The sequence below is a fragment of the Stegostoma tigrinum genome, chromosome 29, assembly GCF_030684315.1.
Source record: "Stegostoma tigrinum isolate sSteTig4 chromosome 29, sSteTig4.hap1, whole genome shotgun sequence".
NCBI classification, from domain to species: domain Eukaryota; kingdom Metazoa; phylum Chordata; class Chondrichthyes; order Orectolobiformes; family Stegostomatidae; genus Stegostoma; species Stegostoma tigrinum.
The window spans coordinates 45,778,290-45,806,176 of record NC_081382.1 but is presented as its reverse complement, the minus strand read 5'-3'; the positions used below and the strand labels follow the sequence as shown (position 1 = coordinate 45,806,176).

Here is a 27,887-nt window from a genome sequence, read left to right as displayed (position 1 = left end):
CTGATTCCTGCTTCACTTAAGGTCTTTAACAATGAGGGATTCTCAGTGTCGGCAGAGTCTGAGGCTCCGGGAGACTATCTGCATCTACCTGACCACGCTGCTGATCATTCTCGGGGTCCTGGTGTCTTCATTTAACCCCCCCAACCCCAGGCACAGCCCCTTTCCCTATCGGGTACCTTTGGATCCCCAGGGAGTGGCAGAATTGGACTGGAATGTCAGCTATTCACAGGAAGTTGTGTATTTCCGTCTTTTGATCAGACAGTTGAAGTTTGGGATAATATTTGGAATGTCAGACAGAGGAGACATTCAGAATGCTGACCTGGCCGTCCTTTGGAGTGATGGTCAGAACTCCTACTTTGGGGTAAGTCAGGCATAGTGTTTACAGGAATTCAGGAACAGGAATGACTGCATGTCTCAAACAGCCAGACTCAGTCTCTGGTCATTGTGAGCCTGTAGATTGTAACAAATCTCACAGTGAGCCTTAGTGACTACAGGTACATATTCAATACAATCTCATACACACTCATTCTCACACACACACACTCACTCTCTCACACTTACACACACATGCTCACACACATACACACACACTCTCTCACATTTACTCACACACACGCTGTCTCTCTCTCTCAACTCTCACTCGCACACTCTCTCTCTCTCTTACACATACACATGCATACACACAGCGCATGAATTCAGATGCCAGAAAGACACAGGCCAACTTTCTAATGAGACTGTATTGTGCTATGATTGTGAGTGCGTGTGTATGCGTGTGTGTTGTCAGGATGCTTGGACTGATGAAGAGGCACGGATTCATTTGGACACCCAGCAAGATTACCAATTGGTTGATGCTCACCAATCTGCCCAAGGCCTCTACCTCACCTTCAAGAGACCATTCAACACTTGTGATCAAAGAGACTACATCATTGAGGTGAGTTCAAAGTCAGCTGCTTGAAGCTGGATGTTTCTCTGATTTCAATGTTTCTGACTGGAGAGTGTGCCTTGTGTCCTTTATAGGACCTGATGGGCTGGGAATGCGAGGTGTATCTGTGTCTGACTGTTTATTCTCTTCACTCTAGGGTGGAACTGTTCACCTTCTATACAGATTCCTCAACCGGCCGATAACATCAGTCAAGTCAATAGATCTGAAGGAAATGCCTGGCGGCCTGCAGCGCGTACAGCTCCTGAAGCCAATGATTCACACACCACCACTGCCCTCAGATATTAAGGTGCTGGAGGTCCTCGCCCCCAACGTTACTATCCCTGACCAGGAGACAACGTACTGGTGTTACATCAGCACACTGCCTCATCACCTCCCTGTGCATCACATTGTCATGGCAAGTAACAGCATGTCCAAATGGTGAACACCAATACCAGAACTTCGTGAAGGGACAGAGGGAGAGGGAAGCGGGAGGGAGGGAGGGAAGGAGCAGACAAAGAGAGAGCAGAGGGAGGGTGAGGGAGCAGACGGTGAGGGAGCGGAGGGTGAGGGAACGGAGGGTGAGGGAGTAGAGGGTGAGGGAGTGGAGGATGAAGGAACGGGGGTGTGGGAGTGGAGGGTGAGGGAGTGGAGGATGAAGGAACAGGGGGTGACAGAGCAGAGGGAGGGAGTGGAGGCAGCAGAGGTGAGAGAGCAGAGGGTGAGGGAGTGGAGGGTGTATGAACGTGTCAGAGGGCTGAGGGCCCAGACAATTTTTTTTATCATTGCATGGGGATTTGCACGTCTTACAATGATGTGTAAATGAAGCATGGGTGATGTGTGAAAAAAAATGCTTTCACCCAGCAGGTAGTAGAGGTCTGGAAGGCACTGTCTGAGAAGCTGCTAGAGCCAGGTTCAACAAACACATTTGAGAGGGAACTGGTTGGTTACGTGGATAGAAATGAAGTGCAGGAATACGGGTCTAGGGCAGGAGATTGCCTCTTGGCAATGCACCAGTACAAGCGTGATGGAATGATGGACCTCATGTGCCAGAACAATTTGTGATCATGGGCAAATATTATTACCCACGGGAAAGTTAGGAGCCATCCACATCATTATGAGAGCTGGAGTCACGGATAGGCCCCACCAGGTAAGGAGAGTGGACTTCTTTTCCTGATGGACCTTGTGAACGATTATTTTACAATAATCGATGATGATTTCAGGGTCACTGCATCTGACACGAACATTCAGTTCCAGATATTGTAATGGAGTTTAAATTCTCCAGTTATTGTGTTTGGATTTGAAACCTATGTCTCCAGGGTTTAAGCCTGGGTGTTGGCATTAATGTACAATAACATTACCTGATGCCAACTTGATTTGAAGTTTTATTTTTATTTTTCTCATTCTGGGGCCATGCCCAGTATCTGGTGCCAGAATTTAGTAGTCCTGAACACAGTCAGAAATGTGGCACTGTGGAGATTGGAAACAGAAGTAAAAATAAGGAAGCCACCCTGACAGTGTGTGTGTGGAACAACACAGTTAATTAAGACCCCCTCGCTCTTGCATGTTTCCAGCAGAAGGCAGGTAAAGTATGAAGGCGGGGTGAGTAGCTATCCCTGTGTTACAAGGTGGGTGTTGGTACAGTACATTAGCAAATGAAGGCTCTGATTCCAGCCCCACGGCAGACCTGTAATACAATGGGGAGCACAGGACGGTGAGCAGCGCAGTGCAGGGGGAGTGGCAAAGTCATTTCCGTTGATTCTTATGAAAGTGGGGAAGCGTGTGACATCATCTGGGAGGGGCATGCTCAGGTATGCCCTGAGCATACTGAGAGAATGCACCTCAAAATATTCTCTTGTTGCGCCTCACCACATTGCCTGTGCCCTGTACTGAGGCACTTAATCTCACTCCATACCTAGCCTGAAGTTTCTCAGGCTCTATTGACCCTCTTTGATGATTTGGATAGAAATAGTGCACAGGAATACAGGGAAAATCTCAGAAGACTAGCACTAATTAAAGGTACCAATGCAGGCATGATGGGTTGAATGGCCTCTTTCTGCATCATAATTCTGTGGATTCTGAGATACAGACCAAGCAGAGCGTACACTGAGCACTGGTGCTGCAGACATTGCAAGAAACTGTTGGCCTGTCAGTAGCTAAGATTGCTTACAGTGTAATATTGCCATTGGGCACAGGGGGTGACCCATCCTGAAAATTCAACCCACATTCTTTCATGTCTGTAACCGTTTGGCTCTCCACTGTTTCCAGACCTGCTACACATTTCCAGCGTTCTTCTGCTTTTATTTGCCCTGAGTTGAGTGTTATTGAGCCCGTTCAGAAGGAATTAAACAGTTAACCAGACAAGAGTCACACACAAGGTCAGACCCTGAAAGAATACTTCCTAAACCAAACACCCGTGAATCAGCTGATGTTGAACAATCCCACAGTGACACAGCCAGATTTTTTAAACTGAAACTCTTGAAAAGGCACGGTGCGATTTGAACTCAATGCTCAGGACTATTCGCTGAGGAAAGGAACCATTAGCCCTCTCACTGGCTTTTGACGACTCATTAATATACAGGCTGTGTGGAATGGAATGGAATATGATTTAATTTCACACTGTAGGCTGCAGTAATGCTTGAGGATCTGGGGGAGAATGAACCAGGTATGATTGGTGAAGGTGATTGAGAATCATTTCAGCTTTGTTTGGACCACAAAGTCTGATTTCAAACAGCATCTGAGGCAAAAGTTTTTCGAGGGACGAACACCTGCCAACAAAGGTCCTTTTCTTCACTATTTCATTCCTGGAATGTGCTGAATCCTGCAGCTGCCTCCCTAATGTTTGGGAATGAGCCTGTGACCATATACCTCCCTGAATAGCAGCACCACACAGATCTACTATGAGGATAGGTTCTGGGTCAATATGGAGAGACCTCAGAACTCACTCTGAATCACTTTAAGAGAGAGAGAGAGATTGTCCCAGCTCTTTCCCCCTGAGGACTTAGTCTCTGTGCAGAACCCTGACCCAGACCCTCACCCTCACACTCACCCTGACCCAGACCCTCACCCTCACACTCACCCTGACCCAGACCCTCACCCTCACACTCACCCTGACTCTCACCCTGATCCACACCTTAACCTTCACCCTCACTCTTACCCTGTTCCTCACCCTGATCTTCACCCTAACCCTCAGTCTCACCCTGACTCTCACCCTTATCTTCACCCTAACCCTCACCCTCACTCTCACCCTGACCCTCACCCTGATCCACACCCTAACCCTCACCCTCACTCTCACCCTGACCCTAACCCTCACCCTCACTCTCACCCTGACCCTCACCCTCACCCTGACTCTCACCCTGACCCACACCCTCACTCTCACCCTGTCCCTCACCCTGATCTTCACCCTAACCCTCACCCTCACTCTCACTCTGACCCTCACCCTCACCCTGACTCTCACCCTGACCCACACCCTGTCCCTCACCCTGATCTTCACCCTAACCCTCACCCTCACTCTCACCCTGACCCTCACCCTGATCCTGACCCTCACCCTGACCCTGACCCACACCCTGACCCTCAACCTCACCCTGACCCTGACCCACACCCTAACCCTCACTCTGACCTTCACCCTGACCCTGACCCTCAACCTCACCCTGACCCTGACACTCACCCTGACCCTGACCCACACCCTCACCCTGGACCACACCTTCACCCTGACCCTGACCCACACCCTAACCCTCGTCCTCACCCTGATTTTCACCCTGACCCTGATCCACACCCTAACTCTCACCCTGACCCTCACCCTGATCTTCACCCTGACACTGACGCACACCCTAACCCTCACCCTGGACTACACCTTCACCCTGACCGTCACTCTGACCTTCAGCCTCAACCTGACCCTCACCCCATCCTGACCCAAACCCTCACCTTCACCCTGACCCTGACCCTTATCCTCACCCTGACCGTGGCATGATGGCACAGTGATTTGCACTGCTGCCTCACAGCGCCAGGGACCTGGTAACTGTCTGTGTGGAGTTTGCACATTCTCCCCATGTCTGCGTGGGTTTCCTTCAGGTGCTCTGGTTTCCTCCCACAGTCCAAAGATGTGCAGGCTAGGTGGATTGGCCATGCTAAATTGCCTGTAGTGTTCAGGGGTGTGTGGATGAGGGAGGTTATAGGGGGATGGGTCTGGGTGGGTGCTCTGAGGGTCGTTTTGGGCTTGTTGGGCCGAAGGGCCTGTTTCCACACTGTAATAATTCTATGATTCTAACCCTTACCCTCTCTGCTCAGTATGAGCCAGTGATCACGAAGGGGAATGAAGCGATTGTCCATCACATGGAGGTGTTCCAGTGCGCCCCGGAGTTGGACCGGATCCCATCCTACAGCGGCCCTTGTGACTCCAGGATGAAGCCTCCGCGGCTCAACTTCTGCCGACATGTTCTGGCTGCCTGGGCCATGGGAGCGCAGGTCAGTGTGGGGTTGGGGCTGGGGAGGGGTCTGACCAGGTTCTGGGGTGCAGTTCTGATTCAGTAACTGTACCATGCAGTGTTGTCGGGGAAATGAGTTGAAGGGGACTGGGTACGGGGTTAATGTGAGGGTCCCACATGGTGACTCAGTGGGGAGGACGGGGTGCGTGTTGACTGAGGGCCCTGGTCATTGAATGGATGGATATTGAGGGTTTGTGTATTTATATCCCAGATTCCGTTGTTTTCCTACCTCATTTAACTTCTTATTTTCCAAATAACACTTGAACTTGTTACTGTTTGTACAAACTTCATCACTTCCACCTTATTGACATTGAAATGTCCATTCTACAGATTAGAACACAGGACATAGAACAGTACAGCACAGTACAGGCCCTTCGGCCCACAATGTTGTGCCGTGGAATAATCCTAATTCAAAAATAAAATAACCTAACCTACATTCCCCTCAATTCACTGCTGTCCATGTGCATGTCCAGCAGTCGCTTAAATGTCACTAATGACTCTGCTTCCATGACTACCACTGGCAAACTATTCCATGCGCTCACAACTCTCTGGGTGAAGAACCTCCCTCTGACGTCTCCTCTATACCTTCCTCCTAACACCTTAAAACTATGACCCCTCATGGCAGTCAGTCCTGCCCTGGGGAAAAGTCTCTGGCTATCGACTCTATCCATGCCTCTCATTACCTTGTACGCCTCGATCAGGTCACCTCTCTTCCTCCTTCTCTCCAGAGAGAAAAGTCCGAGCCCAGTCAACCTCTCCTCATAAGACAAGCCCTCCAGTCCAGGCAGCATCCTGGTAAACCTCCTTTGCACCCTCTCCAAAGCCTCCACATCCTTCCTATAATAGGGTGACCAGAACTGGACACAATATTCCAAGTGTGGTCTCACCAGGGTTTTGTAGAGCTGCAGCATAACCTCGCGGCTCTTAAACTCGATCCCCCTGTTAATGAAAGCCAAAACACCACATGCTTTCTTAACAACCTTATCGACTTGGGTGGCAACTTTGAGGGAGCTATACACTTGAACACCAAGATCCCACTGTTCCTCCACACTGCCGAGAATCCTGCCCTTAATCCTATATTCAGCATTTAAGTTCGACCTTCCAAAATGCATCGCTTCGCATTTATCCAGGTTGAACTCCATCTGCCATTTCTCAGCCCAGCTCTGCATACTGTCAATGTCTCGCTGAAGCCTGCAATAGCCCTCGATACTATCAACGGCACCTCCAATCTTTGTGTCATCAGCAAACATACTAACCCACCCCTCGACCTCCTCATCCAAGGCATTTATAGAAACTACAAACAGCAGAGGCCCAAGAACAGAGCCCTGTGGGACACCACTCAGCACTGACCTCCAGGCAGAATACTTACCATCTACAACCACTCTCTGCCTCCTGTCAGCCAACCAATTCTGAATCCAGAATTGATTCATGTCTTCTGTAAATTAATTCAATCCCAGTGTTTGAATATCCTACCACTTGTCCACACACTGTCCCCACCTGCAGATTTGGTGATATCTGCAAACTCACAAACTATATGTGTGATCTCAGAGCCTAAATGGTGAATAAAAACTGTGCGTAACATTAATTGCTAATATAGAACAAAGAACAGTACAGCACAGGCCCTTCAGCCCTCCAAGTCTATGCTGTTTTGAACATTTTGCTGTTCCATCCTAGAAGTGTCTTCACTCATATCCCTCCATTCCCTCCCAATTCATGCGCTTGTCCAGGTGCTTCTTGCTATTGTGTCTGCTTCCACCACCTCCTCTGGCAGTGTGTTCCAGGTACTCACCACCCTTTGTGTGAAAAATCTGCCTCGCACATCTCTTTTAAACTTCTCCCTCTCACACCTTGAACCTGTGTCCCAGGGTATTTGACCCCTCCATCCTGAGAAAAAGCCTCATATTTTCCACTCCATCCATGCCATTCACAATCTTAGAAACTTCGATCAGGTTGTCCCTCAACCCCCTGCATTCCAGTGAAAACAAGCCCAGTCTATCCAGCCTTTCTTCATAGCTAAAATCCCCCATGCCAGCCAACATCCTGGTAAACCTTTATGTACCGTCTCCAAAACATCATTCTGGTGGTGTGGTGACCAGAACTGTACGTAATATTCCAACTGTGGCCTACCTGAAATTCTATAAAACTGCAACATACCTTGCCCTTTCCAATGAAAGTAAGCATGCCATAGACCTTTTTCACCACTTTATCTACCTGCGCTGCCATCTCAGTTATCTGTGACCTGTACACCCAGATCCCTCTGCCTAGCAATACTCCTAAGGGTTCTGCCACATGGAACTTTTTCAAAGGCTTTACTGAAGTCCATGTAGACAACATCAACTGCTTTCCCCTTATCAATCATCTTCTTTATCTCCTCAAAAAACTCAATCAAGTTAGTGAGGTACGACGCCCCCCCCTCACACAAAGCCATGCTGTCTATCTGTAATATAATTATGAATGATCCTATTTCCAGCACTGAGCCTATGGGATCCCAACTCCTACTTAATTCAATTCCAACTCTGCAATCTTTCTGGACACAAACTAGTCAAATCAAACCGGTCCTTTCCTCATCTATTTCATCCTTGGAATTTTCTGAATATCTACAGGTCCCCAATGAGCCTGCGATCACATCCCAGTTGAACTTGTTAGGATTCAGATCAATATGAAGAACTTTGAAAAAACTTAATGAATTAACTTATAATGTGGCATTTTATCTAAGGCCTTTTGGAAATGTAGAAAAACTATGTCGATACATTGCCTTCCTCTGCTCTGTCTGTTCCTCCTGAAAGAACTCAGAGTGGCTGATTAACCAAAACATTCCCTTTTGTAATCCATATTGACTATTCACTTGTGTATTTCTCACTCCTAGATCGTATCCTCTCCTTTCGTAGAAATCCCGTTACTTTTCTGATAGCTGACATTAAGCTGAGTTCTCAACAATTCTCTTGACAGGTTCTGTCCCTTCTCTGGGATATCCTGGTGCTAGTTTATGACTCAATGTGTATAAAACTGCCTCTGCCTCTTGTTCCCAGCTCATTTTAAAACACACAATTCGATCCTTCTGGATCAGGGTTTTTATCCTCTCAATACTATGTTTCATCGAGGGTCGAAGGGCCTGTACTGTGCTGTAACGTTCTATGTAGTTGTATTATTTTAATCTCATCTTCCAATGTTAAGTCTGATTGATCTATATAACAAAGGTAATGTAGTAATGTGGGAGACTTCCACCTACATACAGACTGGGTCTGGGTAAACATAATGAGCATCAGTTCAGTGGGGAGAGAGGCAAACTCCTGGAATAGTTACGTGATGGGTTTTGAGAGCAGCATATTAAGAAAATCATTAGGTAAGAAGCTATTTTCAATCTCTGATGATGGATTGAGAAAAGGCTAATTAATAATCTTGTGGGAAATCAATCTCTATGGGTATCAAGAGACATTGGGGGATAAGTTACAGACACTCTGAAAATTAGTTATAAAAGCAGATTCATTTTTAAAAATCTTTCTCTGCTTCTGCTTTATAACACTGTCTATTTTCTGGCTATTTCTGTTCTCCCTCAACTAATCAGTCACATGCTCATTCCTCTTTTATTTGTATTGAGGTTTGTTTCATTTCTGGTAGATTCTTTCCCCAAGTTGAAGTGTTTGATTTGGTTTGGTTTGATTTATTGTTGTCACACGTACCTAGGCACAGTGAAAAGTTGTTTTGTGTGCAGTACAGGCAGATCATACTGTACTAAGATCATAGTGTGATTGAACAGAGCTTTTGTTGTCTTCCTATTTACCCTCTCAGTTAACAACAACACTCCCACTCAGCTGTGAGGAATCTGTTTTGTCAGTACAGATCCTTATTTTAGAATGAAGCCGATGTTTGAATCTCCTAGAGTACACTGGGTGAATCTCCCTTCTTTGTACTGTTTGAAATGTTTCTTGGGGAGCATGAGCCATGGAGAAATTAGTGTGAAGTGATCTCAGTGCCTGCATAATCTGTGTTTCAGCAGGTCATTTGTAGATTTACTATTTACTCATTCAGTGAAATCCAGTTTTTTTCTGCCATTGCAGCCATTCCATTACCCAAAAGATGTGGGACTCATGATTGGAGGGGCCAATTTCTCAAAGTATCTGCGGCTGGAAGTTCATTACCACAACCCACTGAGATTGTCGGGTAAGTGTGTGTCTGTACGTGTGTGTCTGTACGTCTGTCTGTGTGTGTGTGTGTACGTGTGTGTATGTGTGTGTGTGTGTCTGTACTTGTGTACGTGTGTGTGTGTGTATACGTGTGAGTCTGTACGTCTGTCTGTGTGTGTGTGTACGTGTGTGTGTATGTGTGTGTGTACGTATGTGTGTGTGTGTGTGTGTGTGTATGTGTGTGTGTACGTGTGTGTCTGTACTTTGTGTGTGTGTGTCTGTACATGTGTGTCTGTACGTCTGTCTGTGTGTGTGTGTACGTGTGTGTATGTGTGTATGTACGTGTGTGTGTGTATGTGTGTGTGTACGTGTGTGTCTGTACTTGTGTACTGTGTGTCTGTACGTGTGTGTGTACGTGTATGTGTGTGTACGTGTGTGTGTACGTGTGTGTGTGTGTATACGTGTGTGTCTGTACTTTGTGTGTGTGTGTGTGTGTGTACGTGTGTGTCTGTACTTGTGTGTACGTGTGTGTGTGTCTGTACGTGTGTGTGTGTCTGTACATGTGTGTGTGTACGTGTGTGTGTGTGTATACGTGTGTGTCTGTACTTGTGTGTACGTGTGTGTGTCTGTACGTGTGTGTGTGTATGTGTGTGTCTGTACGTGTGTGTGTGTCTGTACGTGTGTGTGTACGTGTGTGTGTGTTTGTGTGTGTGTACGTGTGTGTGTATACGTGTGTGTCTGTACTTTGTGTGTGTGTGTACGTGTGTGTCTGTACTTGTGTGTACGTGTGTGTCTGTACGTGTGTGTCTGTACTTGTGTGTATGTGTGTGTGTGTGTCTGTACGTGTGTGTGTACGTATGTGTGTGTGTGTACGTGTGTGTGTGTATGTACGTGTGTGTACGTGTGTGTGTGTATGTACGTGTGTGTGTACGTATGTGTGTGTGTACGTATGTGTGTGTGTACGTACGTGTGTGTGTACGTGTGTGTGTACATGTGTGTGTGTACGTGTGTGTGTGTATACGTGTGTGTGTGCGTATACGTGCCTGTCTGTACTTGTGTGTCTGTACTTGTGTGTACGTGTACATGTGTGCGTGTACGTGTGTGTGTGTCTGTACTTGTGTGTGTGTGTCTGTACGTGTGTCTGTACGTGTGTCTGTACGTGTGTGTGTTTGTACATGTGTGTGTGTGTCTCTACGTGAGTGTGTGTGTGTCTGTACATGAGTGTGTGTGTGTCTGTGTGTCTCTGTGTGTGTGTACGTGAGTGTGTGTGTTTCTGTACGTGAGTGTGTGTCTCTGTCTCTGTGTGTGTGTGTATGTGTGTGTCTCTGTGTGTGTGTGTCTGTACGTGAGTGTGTGTGTGTGTGTGTATACGTGTGTGTCTGTACTTGTGTGTGTGTGTCTGTACTTGTGTGTGTGTGTCTGTACTTGTGTGTTTGTGTGTGGGTGTTTGTGTGTGTGTACGTGTGTGTGTGTGTGACTGTACTTGTGTGTGTGTGTGTGTCTGTACTTGTGTGTGTCTGTACGTGTGTGTGTGTCTGTACTTGTGTGTGTGTGTACGTGTGTGTGTACTTGTGTGTGTGTCTGTACGTGTGTGTGTGTGTCTGTATGTGTGTACGTGTGTGTGTGCGTGTGTGTCTGTACGTGTGTGTGCATGTGTGTGTCTGTACGTGTGTGTGTGTCTGTACTTGTGTGTGTGTGTGTCTGTACTTGTGTGTGTGTCTGTACGTGTGTGTGTGTGTGTGTCTGTACGTGTGCGTGTACGTGTGTGTGTGTATGTGTGTGTGTGTCATTTTGAGAGACTCAGAGAAGATAACAAAGAGATCTCTGTGACTTGAGCTGAATGACTAAGCTCAGTAAGACAGTAAGGTCAACTGAAAAATGTTCGTGTTTGTAACAGAGTGCAATCTTGTTGCCAACAGGTATGATATGGAGGCTTTAGAGAGGGTATGAAAAGGTTTACTAGGATACTACCTGGATTGGGGTGTATTAGCTACAGGGAGACGTTGGACAAACTTAGACTGTTTTTGCTAGAGTGCCAGAGGCTGAGGGGAGACCTGATAGAAGTTTATAAAATTATGTGAGGTATTGATTGTGGGCATAGTTGGGACCTTCTTCCCACGGTGGATGTGTCAAATACTAGGGAGCATAGGTTTAAGGTGAGAGGGGGAACGTTTAAAGGGATGTTTTTTACACAGAGGGTGGTAGGTGCCCGGAAGTGTTGCCGGGGAAGTGATAGAAGCAGCGTTGATAGCAATGTTTAACTGACATTCCTTTATTCATTCATGGGAGGAGGGCATCACTGGCCAGGCAGCATTTATTGCACATCTCTAATTGCACAGAGGGTGGTTAAGAGCTAATCACATTGTTGTGGGGCTGGAGTTACATGTAGGCCAGCCCAGGTAAGGATGGTAGTTGAACCAGATGGGTGTTTCCAACAATTGACAATAGATTCACAGTCATCATTAGACTCTTAATTCCAGATATTTAGTGAATTCACATTCTACTGTCTGCCCTGGCAGGATTCAAACCCGGGTCCCCAGAATATTACCTGAGTCTCTGGATTAACGGAGCAGCAATAATACCACTAGGCCATCACTTCCACTTGAGACAGACAAATGAACAGGCAGAGAATAGAGGGATGTGGGCCATTTAGAATAGCATCATGGCTGGCACAGAAGGGGGTGGGCTGAAGGGCCTGTTCCTCAGTCAAACTGTTCTATATTCTAACTTATATCAGACATCAGAATGTAAGCACTAATCTTGAGCACAGATTCAAAAGTAACAAACACCAAATGAGGCAAATGACTAGAAAAAAAACAGTAAAACAGGAAACTTCCTGAGTTTATCCAAATTAATATCTGCTAATAATGAGGTATAACTTTATTGAATTGAGAACTGAGTGAGTGCAATCCAGGCTCAGAGTGGAGACATATGGATGGATGCATATTCTGGAGTTTTGGTAAGTTCTTTCTGTGCACAAGCGGGTACATTTAACATTTTTTCAGAGAAGTGTAAATCGATTTGCTGGCTGGGCACAGGTACCTGGGCTGGTGATTCCCATTATCACCCTGTTTAACTTGGGTTAGACTCAGCGTAACCCAGTAAACTGGTTTAACCAAAGCAGAAGCATGTGTTTGATGAACCAGCCAGGTTTCAAGTGAGTGCAGTACAGTTAACAACATTGATAAATATTCCCAATCACAGGAAGGTTGGACAGTTCTGGGATTCGCTTGTTCTACACCCCTACCTTACGGAAGTTCAATGCAGGAATCCTCGAGCTGGGGTTGGTGTACACTCCGGTCATGGCTATTCCACCTGGTGAGGCAAGCTTTGAGCTCAGTGGATATTGTACATCAAGATGCACAGAGCAGGTGAGTATATGTATGGTGTCCCAGACTGATCAACCATTGATAGAAATGGTGCAGAGAGTGACTGGGGCAATTACAGACTGGCCATGTAGACAATGAGGACCAGAAGTCAGAGTCACTGAAGCAGGATCTGAACAGGAGGAGGTACTGACAGTGACTAGAGCCAATGGGTGAAGATCACAAGCATATCCAGCCGACCCTCGGTCACACTTTGTGTGGTGTTCACTAGCCATTCAGGATCAGTGTTGATATTTTGCTTTTTTTCCAGAGTTTGCCGGAAGATGGGATTCACATCTTTGCCTCCCAACTTCACACTCACCTCGCTGGCACCAAGGTTAAAACCATCCTTGTCCAGGGTGGGGTTGAGGTGGACATTGTCAATGTCGATGAACATTACAGTACTCATTTTCAGGTATTGATTGCTTTTTAAATAATAGAATCCCTGCAGTGTGGAAACAGACCATTCAGCCCAAAAAGTCCACACAGACTCTGCAAAGAGCATCACACTCAGAATCATCCCTGCACCCTATTCCTGTAAACCTGCACATCCCACAGCCAATCTACCCAACCCACACATCCCTGGACACCATGAGCAATTTAGCACAGCCAACCCACCTAACCTACACATCCCTGTCTACTTACCCTACCCATGTCCCTCATGATCTTATAAGCCTCTATAAGGTCAACCCTCAGCCCTTGACATTCCAGGGAAAATAGCCCCAGCCTATTCAGCCTCTTCCTGTAGCTCAAGCCCTCCAACCCTGGCAACATTCTCGTAAATCTTTTCTAAATCCTTTCAAGCCTCAGAACATCCTTCCTATAGCAGGAAGACCAGAATTGAATACAGTATTCCAAAAGTGGCTCAAACAATGTTCTGTACAGCTGTAACATGACCTCCAACTCCTATACTCAATGCACTGACCAATAAAGGCAAGTGTGCCCAACACCACCTTACTATGAGCCTGCACCCCAAGGTCTCTTTGTTCAGCAGCACTCCCCAGGACCTTACCATTAGGTATGTAAGTCCGGCCCTGATTTGCCTTTCCAAACTACAGCACCTCACATTTATCTAAATTAAACTTCATCTGCCACTCCTCGGCCTGTCTGATTGAGGTTTCATTGTACTCTATGGTAACCATCCACGCTGTCCACTGCGCCTCCAATTTTGTGTCATCTGCAAACTTTCTAACCATACCTCCTATGTTCACACCCACATCGTTTACACAAATGATGAAAAGCAGTGGACCCAGCTCCGATCCTTGTGGTATCAGAGATAATGGGAACTGCAGATGCTGGAGAATTCCAAGATAATAAAATGTGAGGCTGTGTTCATCCAGCCTCACATTTTATTATCTCTGATCCTTGTGGTCACAGTTTTTATGATGGATCCGTAGCCTCAACCTTGTTTAGAGTGAGAGAGAGAGAATTTCGTATTCTCACTGCTCTTTGTGCAAAAACAGTTTCCTGACATCACCTTCAACAGCCTGGCTCTTCACATCCCCAACCACAGCACAGTCTCTCCCTATAACACCTCCCAAATCCTTTAAACATCTGATACCCTTCAATCAGATTATGCAGTAGCCTGTACATAAACGAATACAAAGCCAGTCTGCTCAACCTGACCTCACACTCTGAGAAAAGGGTCCCAACCTGAAACATTATCTCTCCTGCATTCTCTGAAGCTGCCTGCCCTGTGGTGTTCCTCCAGCTCCACACTGTGGTATCTCTGACCTCACATTTAACCCTTTTCTGGCTGGGGCGGAGGAGGGGAGGTGCACTAGACAGTCCCCTCCCCCACTCCTGAGGTGCAGGGCTCTGACAAAACCTCACCTCCTTGTAGTCCAGCTGCCTTGGGCCAAAATTTACTGAGCATTTACAGAAAAAATGAAAATGTTCCTCTGCATGTTTTAGATTGTATTCTGGTGGGCTAACACAGCCCCTGGTCATTGAACATCAAGTGAATTCTTCTCCGTGACTGAATAATCCTACTCAGTGGGAGCAGCTGAAAAGCTGAGTCAGTGGAAAAGTACAGATAACATGCCCAGGGTGACAGAGAGACTCTGAGAATTGAGAAGGTAAGAGGGAGAGAACCCAAATTGTGTGTATTCAGCAGGCTTTGGGGAATTTGATGCAATGTTGTTCATTTCAAGGAAAGAATAAAAAGATTGAGTCAGTTTCATAAGAATCCACTTTGATCTTTCAGGAAATCCGACTTTTACAGAAAGAGATCACAGTGAAGCCGGTGAGTATCTCACAGAATGGGTCACGCTGTGCCGCCCTGAAATGCACCCCATACCCCCCGCCAGCCCCGTACCCCCCCGCCAGCCCCGTACCCCCCCGCCAGCCCCGTACCCCCTCCAGCCCCGTACCCCCCCGCCAGCCCCGTACCCCCCGCCAGCCCCGTACCCCCCCCAGCCCCGTACCCCCCCGCCAGCCCCGTACCCACGCCAGCCCCGTACCCCCCGGCCAGCCCCGTACCCGCCCCCAGCCCCGTACCCCCCCGCCAGCCCCGTACCCCCCCCGCCAGCCCTGTATCCCCCTCCAGCCCCATACCCCCCCGCCAGCCCCGTACCCCCCTCCAACCCCGTACCCCCCGGCCAGCCCCGTACCCCCCCCCGCCAGCCCCGTACCCCCCCCGCCAGCCCCGTATCCCCCTCCAGCCCCATACCCCCCCCCGCCAGCCCCGTATCCCCCTCCAGCCCCATACCCCCCCTCCAGCCCCGTATCCCCCTCCAGCCCCATACCCCCCCCGCCAGCCCCATACCCCCCCGCCAGCCCCGTACCCCCCTCCAGCCCCGTACCCCCGCCAACCTTCAGAAATATCAGAGTGAAAAATTCCTTTTTCTCGGTCTAAAATAAACACTGTCCTCCCCCGAGACTGTGACTCCATGCCGTAGTTTCTCCAGCCTGGGGGTGGGGGGGTTGGGAAACATTTACCCTGTCTGCGTCTCCCTTGACTCATCCATTTTCCAATGAGATTACCTTCCATAGTTAAAAGCTGCAGAGGGTATAGAGTTAGTTTGTCATAGCTGCCTACTGGCCATTCAGCCAATCGAGTCCACTCTGCATCACCAGCCCACACCACCGCAGCACCACACCGTGCACCACCCCCCCCCCCCCCCCCCCGCCACTCTCCCGGACCATCCCACCCAGATCCAGCCCCTATCATCCTGTCCCTGTAACCCTGCATTTCCCCATGGCCAATCCTCCTACCCTGCACATCTTTGGACTGTGGGAGGTAACCAGAGCACCTGGAGGAAACCCACGCAGACACGGGGAACAAAGAAGAAAGAACAAAGAAACCTACAGCACAGGAACAGGCCCTTCAGCCCTCCAAGCCTGCGCCGATCAAGATCCTCTGTCTAACATGTCACCTATTTTCTAACGGTCTGTGTCCATTTGCTCCCTGCCCATCCATGTACCTGTCCAGATACATCTTAAAAGACACTAATGTGTCTGCATCTACCACCTCCGCTGGCAGTGCGTTCCAGGCGCCCACCACCCTCTGTGTAAAGAACTTTCCACGCATATCTCCCTTAAACTTCCCTCCTCTCACTTTGAACTCATGACCCCTAGCAATTAAGTCCCCCACTCTGGGAAAAAGCTTTTTGCTATCCACCCTGTCTATACCCCTCATGATTTTGTAGACCTCAATCAGGTCCCCCCTCAATCTCCGTCTTTCTAATGAAAATAATCCTAATCTACTCAACCTCTCTTCATAGCTGGCACCCTCCATACCAGGCAACATCCTGGTGAACCTCCTCTGCACCCTCTCCAAAGCATCCACATCCTTTTGGTAATGTGGCAACCAGAACTGCACACAGTACTCCAAATGTGGTCGAACCAAAGTCCTATATAACTGCAACATGACCTGCCAACTCTTGTACTCAGAGTACAGGGAAAATGTGCAAACTCCACATAGACAGACACCTGAGGGTGATACTCAGCCTCACCACAGGACAGCCTCTCAGCACCGGCATCAATCTAGAGAGCACCCCCTGCAGAGTATATGCTACTGCCAGGAGAGAGATTAAAACTGAGAAATACTGAAGGTATGGTTTCAATAAATTCAATGCAACTGTGGCTAGAGTTCCTTATTGTACTCTGCCCGACTGCTATAAAAGCTAACGCACCAGCTGTCTTCTATAAAATTCCTATAAAAATAATGGACATAAAGTGTTTGTGTAAGGTCCCTGCTATTTCCTTTTCCACAGGATGACATCTCTGAGTCTCACACTGATCCATGTTTACTGTTCTCATTCGTCTTTTTAACAAAGTCAGCAAATTCTCAGAATTAGAAGCCAGAGTGGCCATTTGAGCCTGATCTGTCATTCATGAAATTAAATCAAGATGTAGAGACCATTTGATGGAGGACTGGAGCAGGAAAGGCCAGTAAAACCGGCTACGTGAGAGATAGTAGGAACTGCCGATGCTGGAGAATCTGCGATAACAAGGTGTGAGCCTGGATGAACGCAGCAGGCCAAGCAGCATCAGAGGAGCAGGAAAGCTGATGTTTTGGGCCTAGACCCTTCTTCTGAAGACTTGAAACATCAGCTTTCCTGCTCCTCTGATGCTGCCTGGCCTGCTGTGTTCATCCAGCTCTACACCTGCTAGGTCACTGTTTCTAGCGCCTCCAACTAGTAGGCTCCATGTTGAAACAGAAATCAGAAAATTTGAGGTGCATTTAAGAAGGTTAATAGGGTAACCTGAGGAACGTTTAATCTGCAGATATACTGCACAAACCAAATTTACAGAAATAATGGAAGGTATAATTTTCATATCGATATGGTAAGGAATTAACTTGAAAACAGTTGAATTTAGATCTAAAATGGTGCATTGAGGACAATAAATTTATGACCTTGTAGCAAAGGACTCATTAAGGAATCATAATGCTAGCACATTTTAAAATTTAAATTGAAAGTAATTTAATTATAAATGAAACTAAGGTCTTCTTTTGAGGGGCCATTTGTCTAATGTGGATTGGGAAACGACTTGCCTTGCAGGGAGTACAACAGCTGTTCACCACTCTGACCCATCAATAGGATTTTAGAAAATAATTGAAATATACTCCTTTTCCAAGTAGCTCGACAGGTGCCCATGGTCTGAGAGTGCGGGGCTGGTGGAGAGCTCAGTTTAGGTCAAACAGTTTGACCATAACTGAAATGGAAAGAATTGTTTCCACTCAATAATCTTGTGACTCTCTATCCCAAAGAATGTTGGATGCTCAATCATTGTGTTGCTGTGAGACAGATCAATAGGATTTTGATTAATAGACCAATATTGATCAATAACCACATCAGAAGGATTTGGTGCTGCGGGAAGATGGAATCCAGGGAGAAAAGTCGTTCTTATCTTAAGTTGTGGAACAGGTCTATAGCATCATGGAGCTAATTCCAGCTCTCATTTAAAGAACCTGATTCTATGTTCCTGCCCAATTTATTTTTACATTCTACTCCACTTTAGTTCATCTTTACTGGTACCTGCAGGCATGTTTGCTACTACCAGATATACAAAGGGTGTGATCACAGCTAATGCAGATGTGGTGGAACCTGGCTCATGGCTTTATACGCACGTCTTTTTCATGTCACAGCTTGCTGATCCTCAAATCAATTGGAAACCGTTGCCACAGAGGAGTGCTCAGAAAGAACTCTTGGTGCCTCACCTCTCGAGTGATGCAATGGATTTGGAAATGTGCTCGGCTCACTCTTCCTAAGAGATTGAAGATCAACCTTGACTCATTCCGTAAAACAAGAACTAAAATTACCTCCTCCCTGACATTCCCATAATGGATTCTACTAAGAAACTGTCGCAAATACATTCCAGGAACTCGTTACACAGAGTCCTTTTGCTGCTTTGATAGGTCTGAAAACTAAGCTCCATCAGGATTATTTCATTGGCTTTGTTACAAATGCCTTTTGTTTCTAATTTAAAACTTTGCACAACAATTTGGCTGTAGTTACACTTCTGCTTCACCTCTGCCTCTTCCTCAGCCCTGGCTCTAACCATTGCTGCCCCAACAGTCCACACCTTAAAGCACGGCAGAGTTATATTGATTCAGTAATTTTTTTTAAACTATGTGATTCCTCCCAACAGGGAGATGTTTTGATAACCTCCTGCACATATAACACTGAGGACCGAAGCCATGTGACTGTGGTAAGTGCCTAAATATTAGAGCAGGGACTGACCTATCTTAACGAGAAGAGTTGTAGCTCGAGTTGTGGATGAGGTTGTAGACGTGCTCGTCGAGCCTGTGTGTTTGGTTGCTAATGTTTCATCACCCTGCTAGGTAACATGGTCAGTGCACCTTTGGTGAAGCGTTAGTGTTCTGTCTCTCTTGTTATTTCTATGTCCCAGTTTGCTGGGGTGGTTGGCATTACTTTCGGTTCTGTTTTTCAGTGGTTTGTGTATCTGGTCCAGTTCAATGTGTTTGATGGAGCTTCAGTTGGACCGCTAGGCCTCCAGAAATTCCCTGACACATCTCTGTTTGGTTTGTGTTAATGTGGATGTGTTGTCCCAGTCAAATTTGTGTCCTCCTTTGTCCGTGTATATTGACAGCAGTGAAAATTGGTCATGTCTCTTGGTGGCTAGTTGATGTTGGTGTATCCTTATTGTTGTTTTTCTTCCAGTTTGGCCTGTGTAATGTTTCTCAGTCCCTGCATGGAACCTCCGAGACAGACCACAACAAGAAGACACAATACAACCAGACTCATCACCCTACCGTACATCACAGACATACTAGAGATGATCACGAGACTACTCGGACCCCTAGGTATCAGTAGCCCACAAACCAACAACCACCCTGCGACAGCTACTGACGAACATAAAGCATCCCATAGCCATAACCAACAAAGCTAACGTAATGTACAAAATACTATGCAAGTACTGTGGAAAACATCACACAGGCCAAACTGGAGGAAAACTGACAATAAGATACACGAACATCAACTAGCCACCAAGAGACATAACTAATTCTCACTGGTCTCAATATACATGGACAAAGAAGGACACATATTCGACTGGGACAACGCATCCATAATAGCACGAGCCAAACAGAGACACGTCAGGGAATTGCTGGAAGTGTGGCATTCCAACTGGAACAAACACATTGAATTAGACCCTGTGTACAAAGCACTGAGAAACAGAACTGGAAGTAATGCCAACCACCCCAGCAAACTGGGGCATAGAAATAACAAGAGAGACAGAACACCAATGCTTCACCAAAGGCGCACTGACGGTGTTACCTAGCAGGGTGACTAAACGTCTGCAATCAAACACGGTGAGCAAGTCTACAACCTAATGAACAAATATCTTCAGCAGGCACAAGCAATGAGCTGAAAATGTTGGATTCTGAGAGAGAGAGACAGAAAATGATGGGAATACTCAGCTGGTCAGGCATCAGAACAGTAAATATTTCTCATCTTTCATCAGAATATATTTAGAGACATAACAGGTTTTAAGCAAGAAGGGGATTAGATACTAAATAATCACTTTGAAGAAACATATAGTGAATTGAGGGGAATGTAGGTTAGGTTATTTTATTTTTGGATTAGGATTATTCCACAGCACAACATCGTGGGCTGAAGGGCCTGTACTGTGCTGTACTGTTCTATGTTCTATATTGAGGTCCAGTTTGTTCTTCGTGCCTTGCTTCACTGATCTCCAATGAGGGCCTATACCCCTCTTAGTAAACAACAACTTCCCACTGCCTACCATCCAGTCTCACCACTTCACATCAAAGATCTGTTGTTGGTTAGTTCCACTTCTGACTCTGCACTAGAAGCTCTGGAACTGTCCCATGTTTCCCACAAGCTTTCTCCCTCCCCGACAACAGTCACAATGAGTAACATGAGCACCTTCAGCTAATACTTGACTGACTCCTCGGATTGGCTACAAACGTCCATATTGTTACAAATGTGAAGAACTTCTGTTACCCTGTGCCTAATGAGAGTGAGTGAGATAGAGAGAGAGATTTGCAATGGGATAAGGGGTAGTGAATGAGAGAAGGAGAGAGACAGGGAGAAGTAGAGAGTGGAGGCAGAGAATGAGACAGAACAAAGGAGCCAGCGTGAGCTGATGTTAAATGAGAAGTGAATAAACACAGGAAAAGGTTAAAAGCTTTGGGACTAATTGGAGAATTACAGTGTTTGCAATCTGTTTGTTTTAGGGGGGATTTGGAATCAATGAAGAAATGTGTGTGAACTACATACACTACTATCCCCAGACCCAACTGGAATTATGCAAAAGTGCAGTGGATATAAATTACCTACAAAAGTATTTCACCTTTATCAACAGGTAACGACTGAATTTTTAACACAGTAGAACATTCACAGAATAATTAAACACTGTTGAACACTAAGCTATATCAGGAAATCTTTTAAACGAAAGTATGGGCCCCAGTGAGGTGAAGGCATGGCTACAGAGGAGCAGCAAAAATCAGGGGATTTTCCTTAGCGAAGCATACAAACTCTATGCATGGATTTACAGACATAAAAACTTTTTTAAATCATTCACATCGCTTGCATATTACTGGCTGGGCCAGCATTTATTGCCTGTTCCTAGCTGCCCTTGAGATGGTGGAGGTGAGCTGCCTTCTTGAACTGCTGCGGTCCCTGCTGTGTGGGTAGACTCACAATCCCCTACGGAGGAAGTTCCAGGATTTTGACCCAGTGACAGTGAAGGAACACTGATATATTTCCAAGTCAGGATGGTGAATGGCTTGGAGGGGAACTTGCAGATGGTCATGATCCTATGTATTTGCTGCCCTTGTCCTTCTGGATGGTAGAGGTCACAAAGTCTGGACGGTGCTTCGAAGAAGGCTTGGTGAATTTTTCTATCACATCTTGTAAACAGTACACACTGCTGCTACTGACTGTTGGTGGAGCAAGTGGATGTTTGTGAATGTGGCGCCAGTCAAGCGGGGGCTTTGTCCTGGATGGTGTCAAGCTTCTTGGGTGTTGCTGAAGCTGCACCCATCCAGGCAAGTGGGGACTATTCCATCTCACTCCTGACTTGTGCCTTGTCACGATAGATAGCCAGGACGTGAGTTACTCACTGCAGGATTCTGAACTGCTGACTTGTTCTTGTAACCACAGTATTTATGTGGCTGGCCCAGTTCAGCTTGTGGTTAATGGTAACGCTCAGGATATTGATTAGTGGGGGATTCAGTGATGGTAATGCCATTGAAGTATTGCTATTCTGTTTTTAAAGGATTGATGATGACAGGATCTGCAGCTGTCCCCAGGTACCAGTAACGCAACAATTTGAAGCAGTGCCCTGGAGCCCCTTCAGCAGTCAGGTGCTGAAAGCGATGTATGATTTTGCTCCCATTTCCGTGCATTGCAACAAGTCGTCTGCAGTGAGCTTCCCAGTAAGTATTGAGGCTTCTGCAGGACTGCATCCTAGCAACCCTGCCAGATTCAAAGACTCATATTCTCTGCTACACTGCATTATCATTTAAATTCACTTAAATTGAAACCGTGACAATGTGATACTTTCTGTGTTCAGGGTAACTGGGAAGGGCAGCCCCTCCCTCAGGTAACTGCGGCACTGGCAAAATCACGGGATCATTGCCAGAGATCGAGCCACATGGCACCAGGAGAGGCAACAGTGGTCCAACTCACTGCCAACAAACCAGGAGAGTGATGGAAGCCCCTTCAATGGATACAGCATCCAGCTGTAGGGTAACTGCGAAAGCCAAGCTTCAGTGAGGTTGGTGGGGGGAGGGTGGTGAAGCTGATGATTCTACTGCAGTGTCTCACTAATGAAAGTGTGGTCCATGTCTGTAACCTTGTGCTGTCACCCAGTGTGTACTGTCCTTTAATTGATTTGATGTTAATTTGTTTCCCATTAAACACTAAACTCTCTCAGATCAGAATGTGTAACTTTCTTTAAATGATGAAAGTGCAGCTCCTCCTAAACACAGAAAGTAAGAGCAGGCCATTTGGCCCTTCAAGCCTGCTTCACCATTCATTCTGATCATGGTTGATCATCCAACTCAATAGCCAGTTCCGGCTTTTGATTCCTTTAGCCCAAGTGCTACATCCAGCTCCTTCTTGGTTTTGGCCTTGACTGCTTTCTGTGGTAGAAAATTCCACAGGATCACCGGGTGAAGAAGTTTCTCATCTCAGTCCTAAATGACTCACCTGGGTATCTTTAGTCTGTGACCCCTGGTCACAATACCCAAGGCACCAAAATATTCTCACAGAACCATCTCTCCAAGACTCCATCCCAAATCATCAATATGAGAAACCCCAACAATCCTCTCCTCTGTCAGTCCCATCCACTCGTCACACTGAACACCCGTCACTCTCATTCCAAGCACTCCAATCTGCTCCTCACACTGGGCCCTCATATTCCCACTGAACAGACTGAACACTCTGCAAGGACAGTATTCCCACATTATAAATTCCCCAGTACAGGAAATCCAGCTTAGAGCTGGAATCATAAGGAGGCCGCAGAACACATTAAAAACACTACTTATCCGGTTAGAATATCATTCGCTATGAGTCAATACCACAAGACCAGTCAGTTCCCCATTGCTGCCTGACTTGGGCACTGTGCATTTAACCTGTGGATTCAGATTACAAGTTCAGGTTGTGTATTGAACAGACATGCTGTTTTCGTTGGCACTGTTGTAAAGTTTAATTTGTTAAAACTCAATTGAAAATAATTATAAAGGCTGTAGAATTATTGCTAATTGAATAAAATTTTAGAATGTCTCCCTCACAGTCAGGTTATAATATTCATTTCAGAAACTTCAAAAACCCCTGGGTTCCAGAAACCAATCTTCCAACTACAAAACTGGAGTTCAAAGACAATTACAGCAAATTCCCGGTCACATATTTCCCTCTCAAAGCATGGAGCATTACAGGCAGTTCACATCCTCACGAATAAATCCCTTTCACTCGCTTGTTGTTTGGATCAAAGGGTGATTTGAGATGGACCTTTGCTGGATAGGAGACACCCATTCTCTCCAGTGAGTATTCCCCACGCTTCACAAAGTCCGGTGTGACCTGCAGTGAGACACAGAGACTGAAAACACTAACACACCACACAGAGAATTCACTCTGAATGCATCAGAACAGTCACATCAAGAGATAACATGTAGAAGTGAACAAGCTGAGGCAGCAACTATATCAGTCCCTAATTTTACTGTCTCACCAAAAGTACAAATGTATGGTTCAAATTTCTTCTGATGGTTGGAAATCTTGCCATATACAGAAAGACCTTTTCCTCATTTCACCTTTTGCTAATGATCTTAAATTGGAATTCTCTGATCCTTGACCCTTTGGCCAACGGGAAATTTTCCCTACCTACTTTTTCCAAACCCTTCATCATTCTCAACACTTCCATCATTTCTCCTCTCAGTGACGATGAAGGTTGGTCAAATTCAGCCTATGACAGTTGCCAGGGAGAAGGGTGGAATTGGGAATGGGGTTTGTTGGAGGGTCCGAAACGTTAGCTTCAGTCTCTCTAATGATTAACTCGAGGAAATATCTGCTCATCAAACACTGGATTCTGGACAAACATTCAATAATTTTGAGACAAGAAAGGTCAGGAAAGGTACTGGTAGAAACAGTAACAATAAAGAAGGGAGCTATTCAGCCCATCACGTATCTGCTAGCTCTCCAGAAGAGTTATACACCTACTGCCCCTCTCTCTCCAGCACAGGGCAGAGAGATTCCAATCCTAACTGCTTGCCATATAAAGAAAGATCTTTTCCTCATTTCACCTTTTGCTAATGATCTTAAATTGGAGTTCTCTGATCCTTGACCCTTTGGCCAATGGGAAGTTTTCCCTACCTACTTTTTCCAAACCCTTCATCATTCTCAACACTTCCATCATTTCTCCTCTCAACCTTCTCTTTAAAGAAGACTTGACTACAGGAGCAGGGATGACTTGTTGCAAACATAAAGTGCTTTGATGAGACCACACCTGGATTATTGTGTGCTGTTTAGCTCTCTTTATCTGACGAAGGATGTTCTTGCTATAGACAGGGTGCAGTGAAGGTTTACCAGACTAATTCCTGAGATGGCGTGGGCTAATGTTGAATCAATTAGAATTACATTTACTGGAGTTCAGAAGAATGAAGGAGAATCTCATTGAAGCCTAAAAAATTCAAACGTAGGCATACAGAGTAGATGCAGCAAGGATGTTCAAAATGGATGGGGAGTCCAGAAGCAGGCATCACAGTCTAAAGGGTAAAACATTTTGGACTTAGATGAGAAATTTCTAAAGCCAAAGAAGGATGCTCCTGTGGAATTCTCAACCACAGAAAGGGATCAAGGCCAAAACATTGTATGATTTCAGGGAGTTGGATATAGAACATAGGACTATATGAGGGAAAAGCAGGAACAGGCTGTAGAGTTGGATGATCAACCATGGTCAAAATAAATGACTGAGCAGGCTTGAAGGGCCAAATCAAGCTCCTATTATCTATGTTACTGCGATCCATGGAGCACAGGAATAATGATGAAAGAGCAGGGAGAGAAGTTATTGCTGGTGACTCTCAGGCAATGAATAGATCGAAGAACGGAATCCAGCGAGGGTGGAGATCCTGCCTGTAAGCTGGACAACCTGCACATAGGGTTCAAGGAGGATGGCATGGCACCCTGTGAAAGCCTGCTGATTGGTCAAGAAAGGACAAGGAGGGAAAATCTGTCTGAGTCACAAAAGGTGTCTCTATGACTTTGATAAAACTTTCTTAGGTGTAGGAGCAGAAATGTCAGTGAAGAGGTTCCACATGGAATTTTGGGAAAAACCAGCATAGATTGGAGAACAAAGTATCTACTGAAGGAGTGTGAAGACATCAGAGATGGTGGGTTGTAAGGGTGAAGAGTTCAAGGGTGGGTTTTTTTGATTCAGGAGGAGAGGTTGGGAGGTCAGCAGTGAGAAAACAGGAGGTCAACCTCATGGAAAAACTGTCCTCAAAAAGGACATGGAGGAGAGAAGACAGAAACCAGGGCAAGATGGAATCATTTGAGGACCTTTGGCCTGATGGGTTCTGCAATGGAGGGGCATGGCAGAAGCAGCTGATTGAATGGTCTCAAACTTAGTGGCAAACCCTTTGCACATTCTGGGGGTTAGGATAGAGAAAAGAGTTTAAAGTGGTTTGGAGAGATGGCCTACAGTGAACGGGGGAAACTGGAGGGACGGCATGTGACTTCACGAAGAAACTAATACTTGATTTCGGTGCAAGTGCTGCACATAAGAAATAGTAAGGGAAGACAGTCATTGGTGGGAGTAGGTCCCCTCGCAAGAGTTACTGTGGAGAAGAAATTTCACATCTGTTTTAAGGGTGAAAACCTGGGGTCTGAAACTAGTGTCTTAGCAGTGACATGGCAAAAGAATTGCTGACAGGGAGCTGGAAAAAATTGGCAATTAAACAATGGCAGACATTTGAGGAGATATTTCATAACTCTCAATGAGGTTGTATTCTACAGATAAAGGAAGACTCAGTGTGAGGAGAATGCACCATCGGTGGTTAATGAAAGATGTTATTAATGTATCAGATTGAAAGAAAAGGCTTACATACAAAGCTGTAAAGACAGAGGTAGATAGATCCTTGATCAGCAAGGAGGTGAAAGATTGTCAGGGATGGGCGAAAATGTGGAATCATTAGATCAGCCATGATCTTACCGAATGGCAGAACATGCTCAAGGGGCCAAATGGCCCACTCCTGCTCCTAATTCATCTGTTCATTTCCATGTTTATATGACGGTAGGACAGAGTAAAGGGAAAGATCACAAATTAGCAAAGAAGGTCCAATAAAAAACATCAGAAAATGAGAATAAATGAGCAACAAAATGAAACAACAAACTGGAAGAGTTTCTGTAAGTGTATGCAAAGAGGGGAGCTTCTTAAATAAATATTTCCTTTAGCAGATGAGAATAGTGAATTATAATGAAACACAAGGAAATGGCAAGGACTTAGAACACACAGTTTGCGTATGTCTTCACAGTGGAAGGCACAAAAAAAACTCAAGAATAACAGAAAATCAGGAGCTAAAAGGAATGGAGATATCTAAAGAACTGTTGTCACAAACAAAAATGTGCCTGGGAAGCTAAAGGGCAACTATGGTGTCCTTATGTCTGGTACCTGAGTACCTTGTAGTGGGCGCATAGGTTGTAATCTTAAAAAAAACTCTCAAATTCGAGAAAGGCAGACCATATGGTCTGTCACTATTCCATGAGTACAAGCACGGCCGATCTTTGCTTCAACTCCACTTTACCACTGGATTATCGTATCCCACAGTTCCCCAAAATTTTTTTATCTCAGTCTTAAATTTATCTAATGATAGATCATCAACAACTCAGAGGTAGGAAATTCCAGAGATTCGCACCACAATCAATGAAGAAATACCTTTTCATCTCTGTCATGAAAGATCAGCCACCTACCTTGCGACTGTGTCCCTGTTGTACATATGCACGAGGAGCAGGAGTAGACCACTCAGCTTCTTGAATTGCTTTCCTTTTCACGCATTCGTGGCTGATCTGACTCTAACTTCAAAATCTGCATCTCTACCTTGCTTCACAAAACTCTACCTCTTTCTTCACAATATTAAGGTTCTCTGTTGCCATCAATTTTTCAAGACAAGAGTTCCAGAGATTCACAACCCTTAAAGGAAAGAAATCTCTTGAACTGCTTAAAATAGGTGACCCCCGATTTTTAAACATGGACACCCTAGTTCTAGATTACCCCAGTAGAGGAAACATTATCTCCATGTCCACACGGTCAAGTCTCATCAGCATTGTTTATGTTTTACCTCTTACCCTTCTAACATCCCGGGGATACAAGCCTGACCTGTCCAACCTTACCTCATCAAACAGACCAGCATTTTAGGGACTAGTCAGATAAAACTTCTCTGAACTCTCTCCAACACATCTACACCCTTCCTGTACATAGTACTCCAGCTATGTTCTCACCAGTCTCTGTGTACCTGAAGCATAATCTCTCATTGTTTGTATTTAATTCTCATCATAATAAACAATGA

The 27,887-nt window shown here is 45.8% G+C and overlaps 2 protein-coding genes across 7 annotated transcripts in view; one reads left to right on the top strand and one right to left on the bottom strand.

Moving 5' to 3' along the window:
* Positions 1 to 22,763, top strand: dbh (dopamine beta-hydroxylase (dopamine beta-monooxygenase)). 2 transcript variants are annotated; one of them, XM_048559066.2, is made up of 12 exons: positions 1 to 361; positions 785 to 931; positions 1,080 to 1,337; positions 5,207 to 5,383; positions 9,462 to 9,564; positions 12,732 to 12,898; positions 13,164 to 13,307; positions 15,099 to 15,137; positions 18,989 to 19,048; positions 21,060 to 21,187; positions 22,103 to 22,262; positions 22,400 to 22,763. In XM_048559066.2, exons 1-12 carry the CDS (start codon positions 32 to 34, stop codon positions 22,535 to 22,537), a joined length of 1,851 nt encoding a protein of 616 aa, XP_048415023.1. In that variant the 5' UTR covers positions 1 to 31; the 3' UTR covers positions 22,538 to 22,763. The 2 variants fall into 2 exon arrangements, with proteins under 2 accessions (XP_048415023.1, XP_059494223.1); XM_059638240.1 differs by lacking the exon at positions 785 to 931.
* A 758-nt stretch (positions 22,764 to 23,521) lies between these two features.
* sardh (sarcosine dehydrogenase) overlaps positions 23,522 to 27,887 on the bottom strand; it is a 135,077-nt gene continuing 130,711 nt past the window's right edge. For all 5 annotated transcript variants that reach the window (XM_059638237.1, XM_059638236.1, XM_059638235.1 and 2 more), the window contains one exon: positions 23,522 to 23,907. In XM_059638237.1, coding sequence (XP_059494220.1) covers positions 23,779 to 23,907 — 129 coding nt within the window. In that variant the 3' untranslated portion in view covers positions 23,522 to 23,778. The remainder of the gene's footprint in view (positions 23,908 to 27,887) is intronic.